The 21,455-nt window shown below is 37.6% G+C and overlaps 2 protein-coding genes across 6 annotated transcripts in view; one reads left to right on the top strand and one right to left on the bottom strand.

The window, feature by feature from the left end:
* LOC147624326 (MADS-box transcription factor 23-like) overlaps window positions 1–3,335 on the top strand; it is an 81,002-nt gene extending 77,667 nt beyond the window's left edge. The window contains exons 5-8 of one of the 4 annotated variants that reach the window (XM_086819311.1): window positions 2,205–2,246; window positions 2,335–2,376; window positions 2,505–2,692; window positions 2,846–3,335. In XM_086819311.1, the coding sequence (XP_086675437.1) occupies window positions 2,205–2,246; window positions 2,335–2,376; window positions 2,505–2,692; window positions 2,846–2,951 (378 nt within the window). In that variant the 3' untranslated portion in view covers window positions 2,952–3,335. The remainder of the gene's footprint in view (window positions 1–2,204; window positions 2,247–2,334; window positions 2,377–2,504; window positions 2,693–2,845) is intronic. The other 3 variants (XM_086819308.1, XM_086819309.1, XM_086819310.1) reach the window with 3 other exon arrangements.
* An 11,776-nt stretch (window positions 3,336–15,111) lies between these two features.
* Window positions 15,112–21,455, bottom strand: part of LOC147624324 (MADS-box transcription factor 23-like) — an 81,212-nt gene continuing 74,868 nt past the window's right edge. Inside the window, exons 5-7 of one of the 2 annotated variants that reach the window (XM_086819927.1) lie at window positions 15,602–15,643; window positions 15,448–15,489; window positions 15,112–15,319 (exon numbers count right to left, since the gene is read on the bottom strand). In XM_086819927.1, coding sequence (XP_086676053.1) covers window positions 15,125–15,319; window positions 15,448–15,489; window positions 15,602–15,643 — 279 coding nt within the window. In that variant the 3' untranslated portion in view covers window positions 15,112–15,124. The remainder of the gene's footprint in view (window positions 15,320–15,447; window positions 15,490–15,601; window positions 15,644–21,455) is intronic. The other variant, XM_086819928.1, reaches the window with a different exon arrangement.

The raw sequence follows: 21,455 nt of genomic DNA, 5'->3' as shown, positions 1-21,455 counted from the left end.
TTCTTCCCTCTGTTGCTTTTGTTGATTGTTGCTCTTAATCCTGGATGCTGAATCTCTACGAAAATATTGTCATCTGGTGTTTGAATTATTCGGGTTCTTCCTATGGCCACCTTGAGTTGGCTTTACTGAAAGCTACTATTCAACCTGGATTTCTTGTTGGGTGCTAGTAGTTTTTATAATTTCTTGGTGATTTCGTTAGTGATGTACCTCTCTTCCATCCTATTGGGAATGGAAATCCTATTTTCGATCTTTTCTTCAATCACAGCTGCCGGTCCTGTAAAGCATGTGATTGCATTGATTTATGGCACTTCTTCCACTATCATCATGTTGATGGCTTGTTTTTTTACTGATGGTGATGCTGTTAGGTGTTTCGGTTTGCATTCTCATGGTTCGTTCATTCCTCTAGTTTGGTTGTACCCTCCACTCTACTTTTGGAAACTTGCATTCTGCTTTTGAGACCCTACATTGCAATGATATTCTTCATTCTGTTAGTATTTGCTTGTTCTATAATCCCGACCTTGTGTTGCTTGAGGTGGACCTTGCTAGTATTAGTCCTCTTGATGCGTTGATGTGGGTGATGGTTACACTTTAACCGCTCACAGAACCTGTGAGCACATGTATTTGCTTGGTGTTTTGGGCTTCCATAAATTTGACAAGCATCCTTTCTTTGCTCTTGATTATCCCCCTTCTATATCTTCACCATTTACTTTATAAGGGCTTCTACCTACTTCATTATAGTCCACAGTCAGAAGAAATGTTTTGAGGTTTTGAAAGATTTGAGATTTTTCTTTGTCCTTCACTAAAAAATCGTAAGTTTTAGAAATTCTATATTATATATATAATCTTTTAAAAAAAGTTCTTAAAGATAAACACACAGCTTAAGAGAAACTTAAAAGATAACGAATTTGATATTGGATTCATTGGATTAAAGGGAAAAAATAGAGGAAGTGAAAGAAGCGGAAAATGGGAAGAATTGCAAGAAGGGAGGAAGATGAAGATGCGGGGAAAATGGGGAGAAAGTGGAAGAAAGGAGGAAGGAGAAGAAGAGGGGAAGGAAGGAAGGAGAGGAAGATGACAGAGAAGGAAGAGGAAGGTGAGGTCTACATGGGCTTATAGGGCCCAAGCTATAGGAGGGGGCAATGTGCGTAGCATACGGGCTGCAGCCTGTAGGAGAGGCAACAAATGAACATGAGCAGCACAGGAGTAGAAATGGGTGAACAAAAACGAGCTAGAATGAAAGCGCTACCTAAAGAGGAAGAAAAAAACATGTGACCTTAAATTTTGGCAAAACATGATTTGTGAAGAAGTTTTTCTGCCTCTTTCTAATGCTTTTGACATTTATACCATTTAGGAACCATGTCTAGATATTGTGTACTCTATCGAGGGGTTCTAAATCATTTGATCATTGTGTACTCTGTCGAGGGGTTCTAAATCATTTGATCATTGTTAAATTTTAATAGTATCCTTATTTCGCCTAATCTTTGCCAAATTGCGGATATCCATGTACCTTTTCAGTAGTGTTTGTCTTTGTATCTTTCGACCATTGCTTGTCTTAACTTTTCATAAGTGGGAGGTTATTTTTTCTACCGTTGCTTGTCTTAACTTTTCATAAATGGGAGGTTATTTAATGGGTGGGTATTGATTGTGTTATGTCTTGTTTTGTGTGGACATAATGTTTAATGGGTGGGTATTGATTGTGTTATGTCTTGTTTTGTGTCGACATAATGTGGCTAGTGCTAGAGGTTGGCCACATAGTTCTTATAATAGTGTGAATTGGTCACATGACTATATAGTTGGGATTATGTCTCATTTGTGAGTAGTTCAAGTTGTGGAGCATCCCAAAGATCCCAGGTAATGGTTAGCATACTAATGGGTAGTGTAAATGACACTTCTAATGGATGGGTCCATGGTATGTGACGTGCATGCGTTTTTATGGGCATGTGCGTGCTAGGGTTGTGTTGGTGTCTAGCTCCATGGGTGGCTTACCACTAGTTGTTTTGCTAAACTATGAAAAATTTAGGGGTTAAAAAAAAAAACAGGGTCAAATTAAGTTCCAACCGGTGAAAAAAACATTAAATGCCTGTTTTGTTCGAGCAGTAGGTACACACATGAACTCTATGAGATTCAAGCCATGCAAAGAAAGGTAATGCACATGCACGGCCATTGTGGTACATTTGTTCTGATTGGGTAACGTGCTGATGTAGGATCAATTGATGATGGAGCAATTGCAGGAGCTAAATCGGAAGGTAGGCAACTAGCCTGAGCTCTGGTCGCAACATTGGAAGTACGTTTGAAGGCGAAATGGAGATCGTGAATGGTGAATTGATGATGCAGGCCCATTATTTGCAAGCGGAGAACAAGAGCGCAAGGGAAAAAGTAAGGTTTGGGAGGATTTTTGGATGGAGATCAGCAAGATGGATAGAAACGGACATGGATTAGGGCTTTGTGTACATTCACTAGTGACTAATGCATTTTAGCACACTGACGCATTGGATTTGAAGCAGATCATTAAGTTACAGAACGCTCTAGGCGCTGCTGCTGCAGATGCTAAGGGGAGTACTACAACTGATAGCGATGCCGCCGCACGTGTGTCAAGAACTCTAGCTTATCAAATACCTTCTCGGGCGAAGGCTATCCAGCCCAGTTTACGAGATTTGGGCAGTGGTTATCCTGTTACATCATTACAATTAGGGTAAACTTCTCTCGCTAGGAGAGAAAATTGTGCTACTATGATTAGCAGTTTCAGACTTTAGACTCTATGTGAATTATTTGTCACTATGAATCATTTGTCATACTAATGAACGGTTATATTGATTATAATACCCTAATGTTTTCTTTCACCCAGGTTGAGCGAGTCCATTATGCGTGCGCCGCAGCGACCTACGATCTGCAGTAATGGTGGATTGTCACCGGATAATCACGACAATGACGATGAACTAACTGGACGATGATAGTAATGGCCTTGGATGACCGACTTTTGTCTTCGCTGAATGGTGGCTGGATTACCGATATTATGAATATGCTATCACGGGCCATAGCAATCCGAGTATTGGTATCCATAACTTGGATTGTTATGGATAATCATCATCAGTCATAACTCATGAATCTCATCACCCCCCTTCGTTTTTGTACATGCTCTTACGTTTTACAGATCCATTATAGGGATTGGCGGTTGGTGGCCTCTGGAGGCTTTACTTAGATTTGACAATAGCTAAGATATGCTCTGGTTTTGTCAAATTATTAAATAGTGGTGAAATCCGGATGTCTGCTGTCGATGAGTGTCCACTTTAAGACGCATTTTTGCTATTTTTTGCAAATAAGACAGTAATATTTAAAAAAACAACGTGTCTGAAATTTCTATATATTAGAGATTTTTATTGCTACAAAGTAAACAAGGGAGCATAAATAAAAAGTTATATTACTTGAGGATAAACAAAACGTAACCTTACTAAATGCTTGCGAGCACTTGAGCATTAAAAAAAAGGTTGTTTTCTTTGGAGAGATGTATTCCATAAAAAACTCATTACAAAGAGTATAAAAAAACTCAAGACTATTAGCTTAAAGACGAGTAGACAAAGCCATTTTAATACATCTAGATACCATATCAATTATTGGCATTTTCATCGTCCTCATTGCCATCATTGTCATTATCGTTATCGTTATCATCATCATCATCTTACATACACCATGTTAAATAAAGTTAACACAATTATTGAGACTCATAAATTGAGTAGCTTCAAGCATGTTGTGACAAAAGACATGGAGACACACTTATAGTAGCACTCAATTGTAAACTTTCCTAGTTGAGCTCTACTCCACTAGACTCTAGCTAAGTCCAAGTATTGAAAAACTTTGGTTATAGTCATATTTCTCCTTTGTGGGAGGTTGATGCACTACCTCTTTCTATGAAGATGTAGATGCCATAAATTTACTACTTTATAGCTAAAATTAGATGATGGAAAGAAGAAAAGTATTTGGAGCTTATAAAATTAGATGATTATATACCTCATGATGAGAAAAACAAAAGAATTGGGAGTTTTTATAAATCATGCTATCATGTGAGCTTTGTCTCTCGATTTAAAGTGAGAAGCACTATATTGCTTTCGACCAAGCAAGTTGTCACGCTCACTGCTTCTTGCTACCGATATTTGTTGGAATTCTCTCTTCCGCTTCTAGTCTCTCATTATTTACTTGAGAAATTACTGAGCTTCAAGTTTCTCCTTATGTTTGTCTTTCTATTACGCAAAACGAACTTCATCTATCTCTTCATTATTCCATCTTTAAATTCTAGTGATGAATAAGGAATATAAAATTTTAATTTAAGGTGATCACATATTTATTTCTTCCTTGCTTTGTCTTGGTCGTTCCAAAGTGTGAAGACCTTATCCAATTTAAGGTTGACAAAGAGAATGCAGTGCATTCTTGATGAGACTAATGCATTAGCCATATGCATGAAGCTTATATATAAGCTTTATGCATGTGGCTTATGAATAAGCCACATGCATGAGACTTGTGTAGAAAGCCTCATGCATAAGGCTTATGTATGAAGCTTATGCATGAGACTTACGCATTAGCCATAAGCCTCTATGCATAGTCTTTATAAAGAGCTATGTATCTCTAAATAGGTGACCATATGCATGAGACATGCATAATTCTTTATGCGTGAGGCTAGGACATAAAGCTTATGCATGCGGCTAGTGCATAAGCCTCTTGCATGAGGCTTATGACTAAGCCAAATACATGACTTGTGCACAAAGCCTTATGCATAAAAACTCATGTATAAATACTATGCATGAGGCTTACGTATTAGCCATAAGCCTCTATGCATAGTCTTTAGAGGTATGCATGAATCTTACACATTAGCATGTCAGGTGCTACCAATGCATGCTAGTAGCTTCCAATGCATGCTGGGTGATTCCAATGCATGCTAGTAGTTACCTAGGCATGCCGGTAGTTTCCAATGTATGTCGGGTGTTACCTAGGCATGCCAGCAGTTTCCAATGTATGATGAGTGCTTCCACACTGGTGTAAACATACAAGCAAGAAGTAATGAAAATGTGAGAGAAGAGAGTGAAGCTGTAAGAGATAATAATAATCGAAATGCATGAGATTTAGACCATCTCCATGTAGCCCCTAATTCCATAGACTTTCATTATGCTTTATTTTGTATATGATCTTTTTGGACTCATACACTTACGTATATTTACCAAGTATTATAATAGAATTATGATATTTTTCAACCATGAATTGCAATTGTTTCCTTTTTTTGTATTTTTAAAGTTTTACATTACATGTGTCCATGATGTTGAGTAGGAAATGAACATGTCTTATTTTTACTATATTTATATTTAAAAAAACCTGGGGCGGATAGGGGAATCTTGTGATGACTTTCCAATCTACCCCAGCTTTTTTTCTAAATGCAGTTTTATCGTTGCTCAACATTAGCAAAATTTTGTTACTATTTTTGTTACTGAGCAGCGATCCCATTGTGTAGTGAAAATAACAGCTTTTTTGATAGCAAAATAAGCCTGACATCCCTCTATGTTTCTAGTTATAAAAGTGCTATGATTCTCATTGCTACACCCTCATTTTGTTGTAGTGATAAGCTTGGTTGTCAAGGGTCGTGGAGGTGAAAATAGAGGGCTATTAATGATGAGATTCCCTTAGTGTGAGAGTTTTACTCTGTTGGTGATGTCGATCAAAGATTTTTCCATCATCCTATTGGTGATTGGGAATTGTTTCTAGGAGTGGTTGTGGTAGATAAGGTTTGGTACTTTAGATCTTTCTACTTTGTTGGTGACACTTTCTAGCAGCAGCATACAATTTACTCATCTCATCAAATACAACATCCATGCTTACCCTCAATTCACGCGCAACAGGATTATAACATCTATATCCCTTTTGCTTAAAGGGAATACCCAATAAACACACATTTTTCTATCTTTGGATCCATGTTGGTACTCAACTCATCTGGCACATGCACATATACAATAAATCCAAAAACTTTCAAGTGAGACAAATCAAGTTTCTTGCTAGTAGACTCTAGCTATGCAGCATATTCTCTCTACCATCAATGCTCATGTTTTCTCTGCAATGTGCCTATTTTTTCGCTCAGCAACTGCATTTTGCTGGGGAGTGTATCTACATATAAATTTTCTATGAATGCCATTCATTCATAAGAATTCAGAGATGTAGAAATACATACTTTGTTTGCTTTCCAAATTGACATTCTTCACATACTTTATGCATACCTTGGACCTAAAACTTATCAGTAGCCCTGAACCATTTGCAAACATTACGACACTCACTTCAAGCATATTTACATTCAATGTAGGCATTTTGCCCACCGTCTATTGCCTTTTACAACCAACCTACACTTATCTTTAAAGTCTTCTACACATAACAACCATTAGGGTTGAACCAGACCTGTAAATCTTGCTCAATCATCTGGCCAACAGAAACCAAATTCTTTGTAATGTTCAGAATATGAAGCACATCTACAAGATACTTCACCTTACCATCCTACATAGACAATGGCACATCTCCAACATGGGCAATTGGATGAGAAATGTCATCCCCAGTTTCAACAAAACTTGGTCTTTCAAGACTTCATTTTCTTAAACCACTTACCATGACTTGTCATGTGGTTCGAAGCACTTGAATCAACATACCATAGAGCATCCTTATATGCTTCTACATTATTTCCAGACACAGTATTAACTACATGTTGCATAACAAACAACCTCTCATTATCCTCATTATTTCTACTAGAGGGCGAATAGTTATTTTGCTGCACTTTTTTATTTCACATGTCACTCTATTTCTTCTAGCAATCTTCCCACACATGTCCAAGATTACCATAGTAAAAAGAGTCTCATTCTGTTGCCTTTCTAAATACCAACAACCTCGTTGACTCCCCCTGCCTCTAAATTGCCCTCTTTCACCTGTGTGTTGTTGTTTATGAATCCTCGGACTATTGCTGATGTAGACCATAATTTTGATTACCTGTTCGACCACCACCTTGGCCACGTCCCCCACGACCTCTACCTCATCCTATACCCGTACTTGTGTAAAAGGCCTACTACTTTGAGCCAGTTTTGTTTTGTAAAGACTAAAGATCTTCACCCAAATTCTTCTCTTCAATGATTAGCACTGACACCAAATCTCTGAAGTTCAGAATGTTCTCCTAAGACTGAATAGATGTCTTGAATACCTTGTATTATGGCTTGAGAGATCACGTAGACACACTTCCACCTTATCATCAATCAACAACAAAAACACCAATTGATGCAAGGGATTTCACAATGCTCTTGATCTTCAAGTCATAATCATTCACAAACATATTTTTCTTCTCCATAGTATGAAACTCATTCTTCAACTTAATCTTTCGTGCCTTGGTGTTAGTTTTATACTTCACCAAGGTGTCCCCTACCTCCTTAGGTGACTTAGCATCTTGTAAATGCCCAATCATAGTGTCTTTATACTAATAGAAAGACAATACATGACTTTCTTGGCTCCTTGATTCCAATCCTTTAATTATTTTACATTTGCAAGTTTCTTTGGTGCCTCCTCATGTTCACTTTTAATGTAGTCCCAGTAACCTTTTCCCATCAGGAAATTTTTCAATCTTAACCTCTTCTTGTCAAGCTTCCCTGCAAAAATTTGATTTATTCCATCATTTGACATCTTGTCTTCAACACAAATTTACCAAAAAATGGCACTCTTGTTTGACCTGCACAAACTACGATATTCTCTTCAGGTGTACTATACATCACCAAAACTATCACAACCAGTGACCTCAATTTGCATACATACACCCAATGACAACTTTAAGACCTTTTTACAGTACACACAGTGTGTACATAACAAATCGCCCTTCCTACAGTTTCAAAAATAGAGTTCTGTAGAGAATCAAAACTTACTTGCAGTGCTGAATGCCTGCGAAGAACTAAAAAACAGAGATCCAGACGTGCAAGGAATATGTTTTTGGCCAGAAAACTTTATTCCAATGGACATTATGGTTGCCCTGTAGCTCTGTGGTAGCCAACACAAAGGGAAAAAAGTAGATGAATCTCTTTCCCTTGTACCACTTCTTCTGCTTCTCTTGCTTGCTGCTCAGCCCTTAGCATGAATCAGGATCTGATACCATGAAAACATGCAGGGGAGAAGAGATCTTGATCTCTTGTAAGCACACACACACTCACACAAACCCTAGAAGAGAACACACAAGGTGAGAGGCTTAAAATACTTCTTCTTCTTCACACAACAAAAGAGGTCTAAAAAGAAGATAAAGTGACTAACACACTAATGATGTAAATGTCAGCTACCAAATCCGTCAGTGATGTAAATGTCAAACGGTCATGTAGGCGCCTCGTGAGTGTTAGCTCATGTTGAATTTGACATCTCAAGAAATATGACCAACCTATATCAGTGTCTAAATTGGGGGAGACCTCCACGACCCAGAAGAAACCAATAAAATCATGTACCTTCAAGTAGTGCTAGTGCCTCACATGGGATATGAGTAATGGAGATGGCCATGTCATTGGTTCCAAAAATACTTATTATCATTTTCCATGGATTTTGTATTCTTTGTCTCATGTATGAAAGTAACGTTTATCAATATCTTTAAAAAATGTGAAATTTGTTGGTGTGTACGTGTCCATATCCTAAGAGGAAACGAGAGAGAGAGAGAGAGAGAGAGAGAGAGAGAGAGAGAGAGAGAGTGAATGAATGAGAGAGAAATGTGCTGGTGTGTACATGTGTCAATATACATAGAGAAAAAGAGAGAGAGAAACAAAGAAAGAGAGAGTGAGGGAAAGAGAGTGTGAAAGGGAGTAATGTTAGAGGTACCTATGTGTTACAACTTCAACCACTTGCTAGTTTTGCAAAACTACTCGCCCGTAATTTCTCACCAAAAAAAGCACTTAATTCATAACAACACTTATTCAAAGACTGTCCAAAACTAAACATAATAAAACCAAACATAATAGAAGCTATACCACTCAACATTATTAGTGTGCATAATGGATGGGTAACCATAGTAGCATTCAATGTGTTAACATAGCTACAAAGTCAAGGTTCAAAACCAAAAGAAAATCTTCCAATGCTCAAAAATATTGTAACACATCACACCTACAATCCTAAAGATCAAAACAGAGACAAATAACCCACCAAAATTTCAACTACACAAAAAGGGTACTAGTGTGACATACTCATATGTACGTATTCATTTGGGTCTATTTTAGTCGGTAATTTTTAGCATCTACATTTAATGTTGAAAAGTGAAAAATACTTAGAGAACATAAAAGAGTTTGGTCATAGATATACTAAGTTTAGAGGTCAATTTTAGGTCAATTTTGGGGATTTTTATGCATGTTTTGTGGTGTCATTTGTAAGCGAGTTGTCTAATGGATCAAGAAACAGGGCTTGGACACTAAATTGACCCTTAATTAACATCACAAAATCAAAATGGATCAAGGAAAATATTGTAACACATCAGATACCACTAATTCTTGTTCTTTTTGGCTTCTTCCAGAGACTTGAGGTGGTTTTTATGCAGGAGAGAGAGAGAGAGAGAGAGAGAGAGAGAGAGAGAGAGAGATTGGGGCCGGAAAGAGAACACAATTTATGACCTCTGGGAGACATGTGGTAGAACACAAAGAGGACAAGATTTATAAGAGGCATACCCAGGATAGCCACCACGTTCAACATGGAGGTTGGGTGGACGAGCATCAAAGAAAAGCCGCATTGGCTAGATCTTTTGTTGGTGATTCTCTCTGTGATTTTGAGATTTTGTATTGGTCATTATTATGCTACACTGGATTGTCAATGATTATGGTTTATTGAAAATATCTTTGTTTTTTGAAGTATGATGTGATTTTTTTGTAAATCTTGAGACATTTTGTGCATAGATCATGGAACAGAATATGGGTACGTTTCAATTGGATCCTCAAAAACCCAATAAAACCAAGGAAAAACCAGCGATAAGAAAAAGTAGAGGTAAAAATGAGCTTAAATAAGGATAGGAAAATCACTAAAGGGACTTTAATCAACTACTGAGAATGCCATAACATTCGGTGTATAAGAAACATCAAAACATACATGTGAATCTATTGATGAATGGTAGCAAAAGAAAAAGTTTGCTAGTAGACAGAGACTGGGATGCAAGTGCTATATGGAGGGACACAAATAAAAATCCCAAAAAGAACTTTGTCTTATGCCACCACATCAGAAAAATCAAGGTTAAAAGCACATGAACCTTTTCAACAAATGAATAAGATTTGATCACAATTGACAATTCTAAAATATGGGAGAGCATGGTAAGAATGGTTGTTTGGTGGACTGAGTCACTCGTTGTTGATTCCTCCCATCCACCTTCCAAATGTTCACACAAGAGCTGCAACTGACTTGAGAATTATCAACTTCCCTTTCAAAATGAGCAAGAGTTGCCAAATGAAACTCTACCTCTCAGACAAGCTAACTAGAGAGAACTCAATGTGTTGTACAAAGGCAAAACCATGTTATTGGATTGTTGAAATGATAAGCTCAAAGAAAACAAAACAAAAAGGAGACACAAATGTCCAAAGAACTAATGGGAAGGGGTAAACAACTACTAACTACATCTTTGTACACATTTAGTGTTATGGACCCTAACAATGACCTTCAAACCCTTGATCAATCCTCAATACATAAATGCAGACTTCAAATTGCTTTAGAACAACATAAGCTGAGGGGAAAAAATCAAATGAATGAATCTGAAAGTGAATGAGAGTCGATAAGTAAAACATCTATGTTACCTCTTAAGGATCCAATCAACATTTGGCTAGATTTCCTAGTGGGCAAAAACATTCAACAAAAGCAATGGTTATTCTCAATGCTACTCACAATACTATTTTAGGAAGAATTTGGGCATCTTATGGCCAACCCTCACTCATTCCTAGATAAGTGAATGTGCTAGATGAATCATGATGAATGCTAAGACCTCAAAGTATGGGGTATCTCTCACACTTAATTCTTACTAAACATGACAACATCGAGTGTGAATTTCAAGTACCCACCAAAAGGAGTTAGAGGAGATTGTCCTAGATGGTAATCGGCAACACCTGGTACTCCATTGATCAAAGCAAGCGAGCCCCTGAAACATTATTGAAATTTCTCTTATGATCAGAGGAGCCCTTACCTGAAAGTGATACTATAGAGTTTGAACATCTCTTGCCAAAGTCAAAACAGTTGAAAGCTCAACAACTTGAAGCTTTAGAGCCTAAGACTCTAGAACTTGAACCATTCTAATGGATTTCTAGAATAGAAATCGGCTTTGAAACAAACTCTAGAGTCCAAACCATCCAATCTCAAATCTATCCTTACAAGCAAAAAAATCTCATGATATATGAGCTTTAGCATTGTATGGGAGAACCAAGCTTGCAGGCTCACAAATGGATTCCGTGGACTGACACTCAAGGCATGCCATGTCTAGGATCTTTTGAATGCATGGTTTTTGTGGAGTCAACCTGGTGAAATGTAAGAGTTGTGTATTAGACTATGTGCTTGAAGTGGATTTTATCCTAGGGAGGACTGGGCTACCTTGGTGCAAACTATACCTAACTTCATTTAGCGGAACGTGTGCCATGAAGATTTCTAACAAAGAAGTGGTGTTGCCATTTTGTGACAAGGATGAAATAACACTCAACACTCTTTATGATCATACTCGAAAGAGACAATTATCTTCTACATCAGAAATCACTCCTTCTGAAGACTCACCCTATCCATCAAAGATCCTTTATAATGAAGTCTCTAAATCATCCATATCCCAAAACAAGGAACAAGTCTCAAAAGTACAAATTCAAAGTCCTCAAACTATAGGCCTCCAACAAGAAGTGACCATTGTGTTTCTTCATAACTTAAAGGCCATACCTTTTAAAGGAAATTCCACCTAGAATATAGCTAGTATGTCTAAAGAACCTCTTCTACAAGTGTCACCAACAAAGCAGTAAGATCTAAAGTACCAAACCTTATCTACCACAACCACTCCTAGAAACAATTCCCAATCACAAATAGGATGATGGAAAAATCTTTGATCGACATCACCAATAGAATAAAACTTTCACATTAAGGGAACCTCATCATTAATAGCCCTCTATTTTCACCTCCACGACCCTTGACAACCATAAAAACCAAGCTTATCACTACAATAGACTGAGCCTTGTGTAGCAATGAGAATAATAACGCTTTTATAACTAGAAGAGTAAGGAGATGTCGGGCTCATTTTGCTGTCAAAAAAGCTGTTATTTTCACTACACAATGGGATCGCTACTCAGCAACAAAAATAGTAACAAAATTTTGCTGATGAGCAGCGAGCGATAAAATTGCATTTAGAAAAAAAGCTGGGGTAGATCGGAAAGTCATCACAAGATTTTCCTATCCACCCTAACTTTTTTTTAAAATATAAATATAGTAAAACTAAGACAAGTTCATGTCTTACTCAACATCATGGACACATGTAATGTAAAACTTTAAAAATACAAAAAAAAAAGAGACAATTGCAATTCATGGTTGAAAAATGTCATAATTCTATTACAATACTTAGCAAATATACATAAGTGTATGAGTCCAAAAAGGTCACATACAAAATAAAGCATAATGAAAATTTATGGAGTTAGGGGCTACATGGAGAGGGGCTACATCTCATGCATTTCGATTATTATTATCTCTTGCAGCTTCACTCTCTTCTCTCACATTTTCATTACTTATTGCTTGTACATTTACACCAGTGTTTGTAGTAACAATGTTTCTAGTAAGATAATCCTAAACCATAATAAAACTAATATAAGTGAAAATAAAATTTGTAAAAACAAAGAGGTTATGGTTTTAGGAATGTACTTACTTGCCATGCTTACCAAGTATGTCCTCGAGTAAAAACAATCGATCCTTCATCTTGCACCCTTTCAAAGAGACCTTCCAAACCCTGTTGAAATGCATAATCATATTCATCTAGCGTAGGGGGACCGTCCACTCCTTCAAACTATAGACATGCAAACAAATGAACACTACAATTGTATTATTTTTTAAGGTAATCTTCTTTAATTAAAAGATAAGATACAGTTTGAGACTAATATATACTTACAAAGATTGTTGGGATATCTACTCCTCCTTCACGTGTAACATCTCGCCGCAAGTTATTTGCCATCTATCCAAGAAGAAATATAAATACTTAAAACTCTTATGCATACTCTTAGGCATGCCTAGGTAGCACCTGGCATGCATTGGAAGCTATCGACATACCTTGATAGCATGCAATATGCATTCAAAGCTACTATCATATGCATTGGAAGCTATCGACATGCCTAGGTAGCACCCAATATGCATTCGAAGCTATCGACGTGCCTAGAAAGCACTTGGCATGTTTGAAAAGCTATCGAAATGCTTAGGTAACACTCGACATGCATTGGAAGCTACTGGCATGCATGGGAAACTACCGGCATGTATTGGAAGCTACTGGCATGCATGGGAGGCTACCGGCATGTATTGGAAGCTATTGGCATGCCTAGGAAGCACTCAACATGCATTGAAAACTGCTGGCATGCCGAGGTAACACACGCGACATACATTGGAAACTACCGACATGCCTAGGTAACTACTAGCATGCAGTGGAAGCACCCAGCATACGTTAGAAGCTACCAGCATGCATTGGTAGCACCTGACATGCTAATGTATAAGATTCATGCATACCTCTAAAGACTATGCATAGAGGCTTATGGCTAATACGTAAGCCTCATGCATCGTATTTATACATGAGCTTTATGCATGAGGCTTTGTGCACAAGTCATGCATTTGGCTTAGTCATAAGCCTCATGCAAGAGGCCTATGCACTAGCCGCATGCATAAGCTTTATGTCCTAGCCTCATGCATATGGTCACCTATTTAGAGATACATAGCTCTTTAAAGACTATGCATAGAGGCTTATGGCTAATGCGTAAGCCTCATGCATAAGCTTTATACATAAGCCTTATGCATGAGGCTTTCTGCACAAGTCTCGTGTGTGCCTTATTCATAAGATTCATGCATAAAGCTTATATATAAGCTTCATGCATATGACTAATGCATTAGTCTCATCAAGAATGAATTGCATTCCCTTTGTCAACCTTGAATTGGATAATGTCTTTACACTTTGTAAAGACCAAGACAAAGCAAGGAAGAAATAAATATGTGATCACCTTAAATTAAAATTTTATATTCCTTATTCATCACTAGAATTTAAAGATGGAATAATGAAGAGATAGATGAAGTTTGTTTTGCATAATAGAAAGACAAACATAAAGAGGAACTTGAAGCTCTGTAATTTCTCAAGTAAATAATGAGAGACTAGAAGGGGAAGAGAGAATTCCAACAAATATCGGTAGAGCAGTGAGCCTGACTCGCCTGGTCGAAAGCAATATAGTGCTTCTCACTTTAAATTGAGAGACAAAGCTCACATGATATCACGATTTATAAAAGCTCCCAATTCTTTTCTTTTTTTCATCATGAGGTATATAATCATCTAATTTTATTAGCTCCAAATACTTTTCTTATTTCCATCATCGAATTTCAACTAAAGTAGTTAATTTATGACATCTACATCTTCATAGAAAGGGGACCTCCCACAAAGGAGAAATATGACTATAACCAAAGTTTTTCAATACTTGGACTTAGCTAGAGTCTAGTGGAGTAGAGATCAACTAAGAAAGTTTACAATCGAGTGCTACTATAAGTGTGTCTCCATGTCTTTTGTCAGAACATGCTTGAAGCTACTCAATTTATGAGTCACAATAATTGTGTTAACTTTATTTAACATGGTCTATGTAAGATGATGATGATGATAACGATAACGATATGACAATGATGGCAATGACGACGATGAAGTTGCCAATAATTGATATGGTATCTAGATGTATTTAAATGGCTTTGTCTACTCGTCTTTAAGCTAATAGTCTTAATGCTTAAGTGCTTGCAAGCATTTAGTAAGGTTACGTTTTGTTTATCCTCAAGGAATATAACTTTTTATTTAAGCTCCCTTGTTTACGTCACATAGAGTCTAAAGTCTGAAACTGCTAATCATAGTAGCACACTTTTCTCTCCTAGCGAGAGAAGTTTACCCTAATTGTAATGATGTAACAGGATAACCACTGCCCGAATCTCGTAAACTGGGCTCGATAGCCTTCACCGTAGAAGGTATTTGATAAGCTAGCTTTCTTGACACACGTGCGGCGGCATCGCTATCAGTTGTAGTACTCCTCTTAGCATCTGCTGCAGCAGCAGCGCCTAGAGCGTTCTGTAACTTAATGATCTGCTTCAAATCCAATGCGTCAGTGTGCTAAAATGCAATAGTCACTAGTGAATGTACACAAAGCCCTAATCCATGTGCGTTTCTATCCATCTTGCTGATCTCCATCCAAAAATCCTCCCAAACCTTACTTTTTCCCTTGCGCTCTTGTTCTCCGTGTGCAAATAATGGTCCTGCATCATCAACTCACCATTCACGATCTCCATTTCGCCTTCAAACGTACCTACCAGCATTGTAAAAGAACAACTTCCAATGTTGCGGCCAGAGCTCAGGCTAGTTGCCTACCTTCCGATTTAGCTCCTGCAATTGCTCCATCATCAATCGATCCTACATCAGTACGTTACCCAATTAGAACAAATGTGCACAATGGCCGTGCATGTGCATTACCTTTCTTTGCATGGCTTGAATCTCATAGAGTTCATGTGTGTGCCTACTGCTCGAACAAAACAGGCATTTAATGTTTTTTTCACCGGTTGGAACTCTAAAAGATTGGCTAAAATTTGACCCTGTTTTTTTTTTTTAACCCCTAAATTTTTCTTAATTTAGCAAAACAACAAGTAGTGGTAAGCCACCCATGGAGCTAGACACCGACACAACCCTAGCACATACATGCCCATAAAAAAGCATGCACGTCACGGACCCCATCCATTAGAAGTGTCACTGACAGTACCCATTAGTATGCTAACCACTACGTGGGATCTTTGGGATGCTCCACAACTGGAACTACTCACAAATGAGACATAATCCCAACTATATAGTCATGTGACCAATTCACACTATTATAAGAGCTATGTGGCCAACCTCTAGCACTAGCCACATTATGTCCACACAAAACAAGGCATAACACAATCAATACCCACCCATTAAAAAGCCTCCCACTTATGAAAAGTTAAGACAAGCAATGGTGGAAAGATACGAAGACAAACACTACTGGAAAGGTACATGGACATCCGTAATACTATGCAATTTGGCAAAGATTACGCGAAATAAGGGTACTATTAAAATTTAAAAATGATCAAATGATTAAGAACCCCTCGACAGAGTACACAATATCTAGACATGGTTCCTAAATGGTATAAGCGTCAAAAGCATTAGAAAGAGGCAGAAAAACTTCTTCACAAATCATGTTTTGCCAAAATTTAAGGTCACATGTTTTTTTCTTCCTCTTTTGGTAGCGTTTTCATTCTAGCTCGTTTTTGTTCATTTTTTCCACCCATAACTATCACCCACATCAACGCATCAAGAGGACTAATACTAGCAAGGTCCACCTCAAGCAACACAAGGTCGGGATTATAGAACAAGCAGATACTAACAGAATGAAAGATATCATTGCAATGTAGGGTCTCAAAAGTAGAATGCAAGTTTCCAAAAGAAGAGTGGAGGGTACAACCAAACTAGAGGAATGAACGAACCACCAGAATGCAAACCGAAACACCTAACAGCATCACCATCAGTAAAAAAACAAGCCATCAACATGATGATAGTGGAAGAAGAAGAGCCATAAATCAATGCAATCACATGCTTTAAAGGACCGGTAGCTGTGATTGAAGAAACGATGGAAAATAAGATTTCCATTCCCAATAGGAGGGAAGAAAGGTACATCACTAAAGAAATCACCAAGAAATTATAAAAACTACTAGCACCCGACAAGAAATCCGAACTTTCAGTAAAGCCAACTCAAGGTGGCCGTAGGAAGAACCCGAATAATTCAAACACCAGATGACAATATTTTCGTAGAGATTCAGCATCCAGGATTAAGAGCAACAATCGACAAAAGCAACAGAGGGAAAAATGCTTATCAAGTAAAAAATTCAGAAGGACGCCAAAACTAGCAAGCAAGCAAGTTGAGGAGACCACGAGGAAAAGAGGTATAGGGATCTAGTGAAAGCGAGAGAAGTCCTGTGAGAGTATTAGCTTTTAGATTATAATGCAAAAGGTTTCAAGGGACTCCTAAATAATACGATCAAGATGATCTTTGACGATAGAAAAACACTCTTAGAGAATCTCAAAGCCATCAAACATCCATAAAAAATAAAGTATCCAATGATTTAGCACTTTTCTTCGCAAGATGTTATGGCACCTCAATGATGGATGAAACACATTCAAAAATAGAGATCAAATGCAAGGGTTTCCACATCTCATGTTGTGTCATAATCAATGTGTAAGTTGGGCATAATCAATCAATATTGTGCATAAAGCTAAAAATCAAGGGTCTGTAGAGAATTCCATTCAATGTTAAAATTGTTGATCAAGTTCATCATAGAACTCTAGAACCACATGCCATGATCTGTAACCTCAAGATCTCCCTTCAAGGCAAAGATATCGAGGCAACATTCATAGTGATAGAGATGAAGTGACTACTAGGGAGACCCTGGCTTAGAGCATCCCAAGTCTTCCAGAATTGGACAAAAGATAGGATAACTTTTTTATGTACACAATGTCTTTCTTGGAGAGTAGATAGAAGTCTATGATCAGTGGTTGGAAACTCCAAGATACAACATATTGAGACTTCAGTAATGGCGCTCTATATCTTTCTTGTAGAGGAAATTTATCGTCTGAATAATAGTCCCGACACATTTGTAAAGGCACTGCATGAAATCAAATGATGCCAAGAAAGTTAAAGAGGAATTTCATAATCTTCTCAGGGCATGGTTCATCTCCAATAGTGAGTGGTGATTATTTTCAATTGTGGTAGTCCCCAAGAGAAATGGAAATCTGAGAGTCTATGTTCACTACCACAAGGTCACTCAATCCTCAAACAATCAGAAACCCATTCTTACTACCATGCATCCACACTCTTAGATGAAGTTGGACAATAGCGAACTAAGCACAACTCTAGAGGATATGCCCAAAACCACCTTCACTCTACAAGATGGGTAATGTTCATGTACAACATTATGGCTCTTTGACTATGTAATGCCCCGAGAAGAGAATAATATGAAGCTTTCTACAAAACCTTATTACAATATTTTTTATTTATTTTGTAGAATTTCATTGTGCAAAAGTTTGGGCATTACTTGCTCATGAGTTTCTTCCACTTCTATGTCAATCACCAAGGCTTATTACACGTGATCAACAAGGCAGTGAACCAGGGAATTTTACTATGGTGGATGTTATTTCTTCAAAGGTTTTACTTTAAAATTAGCCGCAAGCCTCACAAAACTCATTTCCATTCTAGTTACATCTCATGGTCCAAAGAATATCTAGATGCCACACTCATGCCAATTCCATAGCAGTTCTGAGATACTCGACTATTCAAGATTACTATCATGATGTTAGTCATTTATATGGATTATTTTATTATCACTGGTGATCATGAGCTTTCGTATTTTCTTTGTATAGAGGTGGTGAGATCATGTGATGGCATTTTACGATTATAGAGGCAGTATTTCTAGGACATATTATCCAAGTATGGAATAACAAGCTGTAGGCCTATTTCAGTGCCATTGGAAAAGAACACTAAAGTTTTTGCAGATACAAATGAGCTTTTGGAGGACCGTACTATGTAGAGGCTGGTAGTGGGTAGCTTGATTACTAGGCCATATTTGATCTTGTAGACCTCCTAAGAGAAGTCACTTGTTGTTCTTCATATGTATCCTCATTTGTATCACTGTCAAGATCCACTTCAGCTTCAATTTCATCTCTACTAGCATGTGGTAGAGGGATTAGCAATATCCTTTTCATTGTTTTCAACTGTATATGTAAGATCATTCCAACCTGCATATTCATCCACAATAACATGTCTAGATGAAAACATACTTATCTTGTTAGGATCATACAACATGTATGCTTTCCTAACATTACTATAACCCATGAGAACACATTTGATGGATTTGGAATCCAATTTCTTCCTGTTCTTATCAACCATGCACATGAGCATATGCAATGCACCCAAACACTTTCAAGTGACTTAATGTGGGTTTCTGACCTATAAAGGCTTCACAGGGGGTTATGCCTTTCAAGGCTTCTATGGGGGGACCTATTCATGAGATAACAAGAAGTATTAATAGTTTCACCCCAAAACATAGTAGGCAGAACTTTTTCTTTGAGCATACTTCTAGCAGACTCCACCAATACCTTGTTCTTCCTCTCAGCCACACCATTTTGTTGAGTGTCCCACTGCAAGTTAGTTTTCTTTGGATTCCATTTTCTATTAAGAAATCATAAAACTTGTTCAAAAGATACTCACCACCTCTATGTGATGTGAGAATCTTGATTCTTCCCCCCCTTTAATTCTTAATCATGGCTTTGAGTTCCAAGAAAATAGATAACACTCCATATTTCTATTTGTTGAGTGTCCCACTGCAAGTTAGTTTTCTTTGGATTCCATTTTCTATTAAGAAATCATAAAACTTGTTCAAAAGATACTCACCACCTCTATGTGATGTGAGAATCTTGATTCTTCTCCCCCTTTAATTCTTAATCATGGCTTTGAGTTCCAAGAAAATAGATAACACTTCATATTTCCTTTTAAAAAAGTACGCCCGAGTGTATCTTGAGTAGTCATCATGAAAGTAACAAGATAGGATGAAGCATTCAAGAAATGGCTCTAAGAATGACCCCATACATTAGTATAAATGGTATCAAAGATTCCCAAATCTCTCTTGAAGCTTCTATTGAATCTTTGCCTTGCTTTTTTGCCATAGCAACAAGCTTTGCATACATCAAAATGATCATGTAAGGGTGGAATTCCTAATGACGTAGAGTTGTTTCGCAATTTTAGTAAACTTTTGAAGTTCAAATTCCCATAGCTTTTATGACAAAGCTCTGTAGGACATCTCCTTTTATGTTCCATAGTCATTGCATTGAAGCTGGGTATATGTGTATCTTATTTGAACATCCTTCCATGTTTGGTTCCTTTTGCAATCATATGATAACCTCTCTTTGTATCCTTTATAAGACATCAATTCTTCTCAAACTCAAATTTGTAATCCCTTTCAACCATAGCACCAAATTATATCAAGTTCTTTGTTAAACAAGTAGAAACATCATTCACCTTCGTTCTCTTACTATTACTCATCATGTGGATATCTCCTTTTCCCGTGGTTGCATTTGGAGTATTATCAACTGTGTACATCATTGGACCATCAGTTGTTGAGAGGGAGCTGAAGAATTATTTTTGTGAGAAGTCATGTGGGAGCTTGCCCCACTATCAATCTACCAGGGCTCTTGAAAGATATTCCTGTTTTTAGCCTTAAAATTGTTAGCAACATCACATTCAAAAATAGAAACTAGATTTTGCTCCCCAACACGAGAGCTTCCTTCTTCTATAAAGATCCCATGGCCTTTCCTCTTCCCATGAGACTCTTTTATCTAGAAATCTCTTTTATAATGCCCCATCCTGTGACAACAATAGCATTCCACATTTGCTCTGGATGAGCCTCTTCCTCTACTATAAGAATGTCCACCTTTGGACCTATTGTTTCCTCTTCCATAAGAGGGTTGAGAATGATGTGAATTTTCACCATGGTTGTAAGTTCTAATGTGGTTGTAAGTGCTAATGTGGTTGTTGTTGTAGCCTCCTCTACCTCTTCCTCTACTTGTGAATAGGGCTACATCATGTGAAGAAGTTTGACCTTTGCCTTTTCGAATGTTTATGGCTTCTCTCCTTTGATCCTCATCAAAAAGGATTTGCTAAAGCTCATCAAGAGAAGGTTTCTCCTTTTGAATAATTAGCCCTTGCACAAGGCTATTATACTCTTCACCTAACCCCATTAGTGATCGTAGTGATCACGTTGTCTGTCATCTTGTCTCCAGCAGCCACCAACTTGTCATGGAGTTCTTTGACCTTTTCTCACCTTCCTTGCACGAGCTATTTGTGATTTGATTTCTAATTGATAACTGTTTTCAAGTACTTTTAGCTTCAAACAAGTCCTTCCATTTATCCCATCCTTCCTTGGGATTCTTCACATCAATGAGTTGACCAAGAAACTCATCCTTCACATATTGCCTCTCAGAAAACACATGAACACGAAGCATAGCCTTCTTATCCCATTTACTTTGGGCTTCACCACCATCAGCTTCAGGTCTTTTATCTTCATCTAGCACCATGCTCCAACAATCATGAACTAAGAGGATTGTCTCCATCTGGTACTTCCATGTGCCATAGTTTCTCTCAGTGAGCTTTGCTGAATATTCA

This window comes from Cibotium barometz, chromosome 25 (genome assembly GCF_041138505.1).
Source record: "Cibotium barometz isolate CiBa-2024 chromosome 25, ASM4113850v1, whole genome shotgun sequence".
Classification (NCBI taxonomy): Eukaryota; Viridiplantae; Streptophyta; class Polypodiopsida; order Cyatheales; family Cibotiaceae; genus Cibotium; species Cibotium barometz.
The sequence above is the reverse complement of the archived record's forward strand: the minus strand, read 5'-3'. Positions and strand labels throughout refer to the sequence as shown.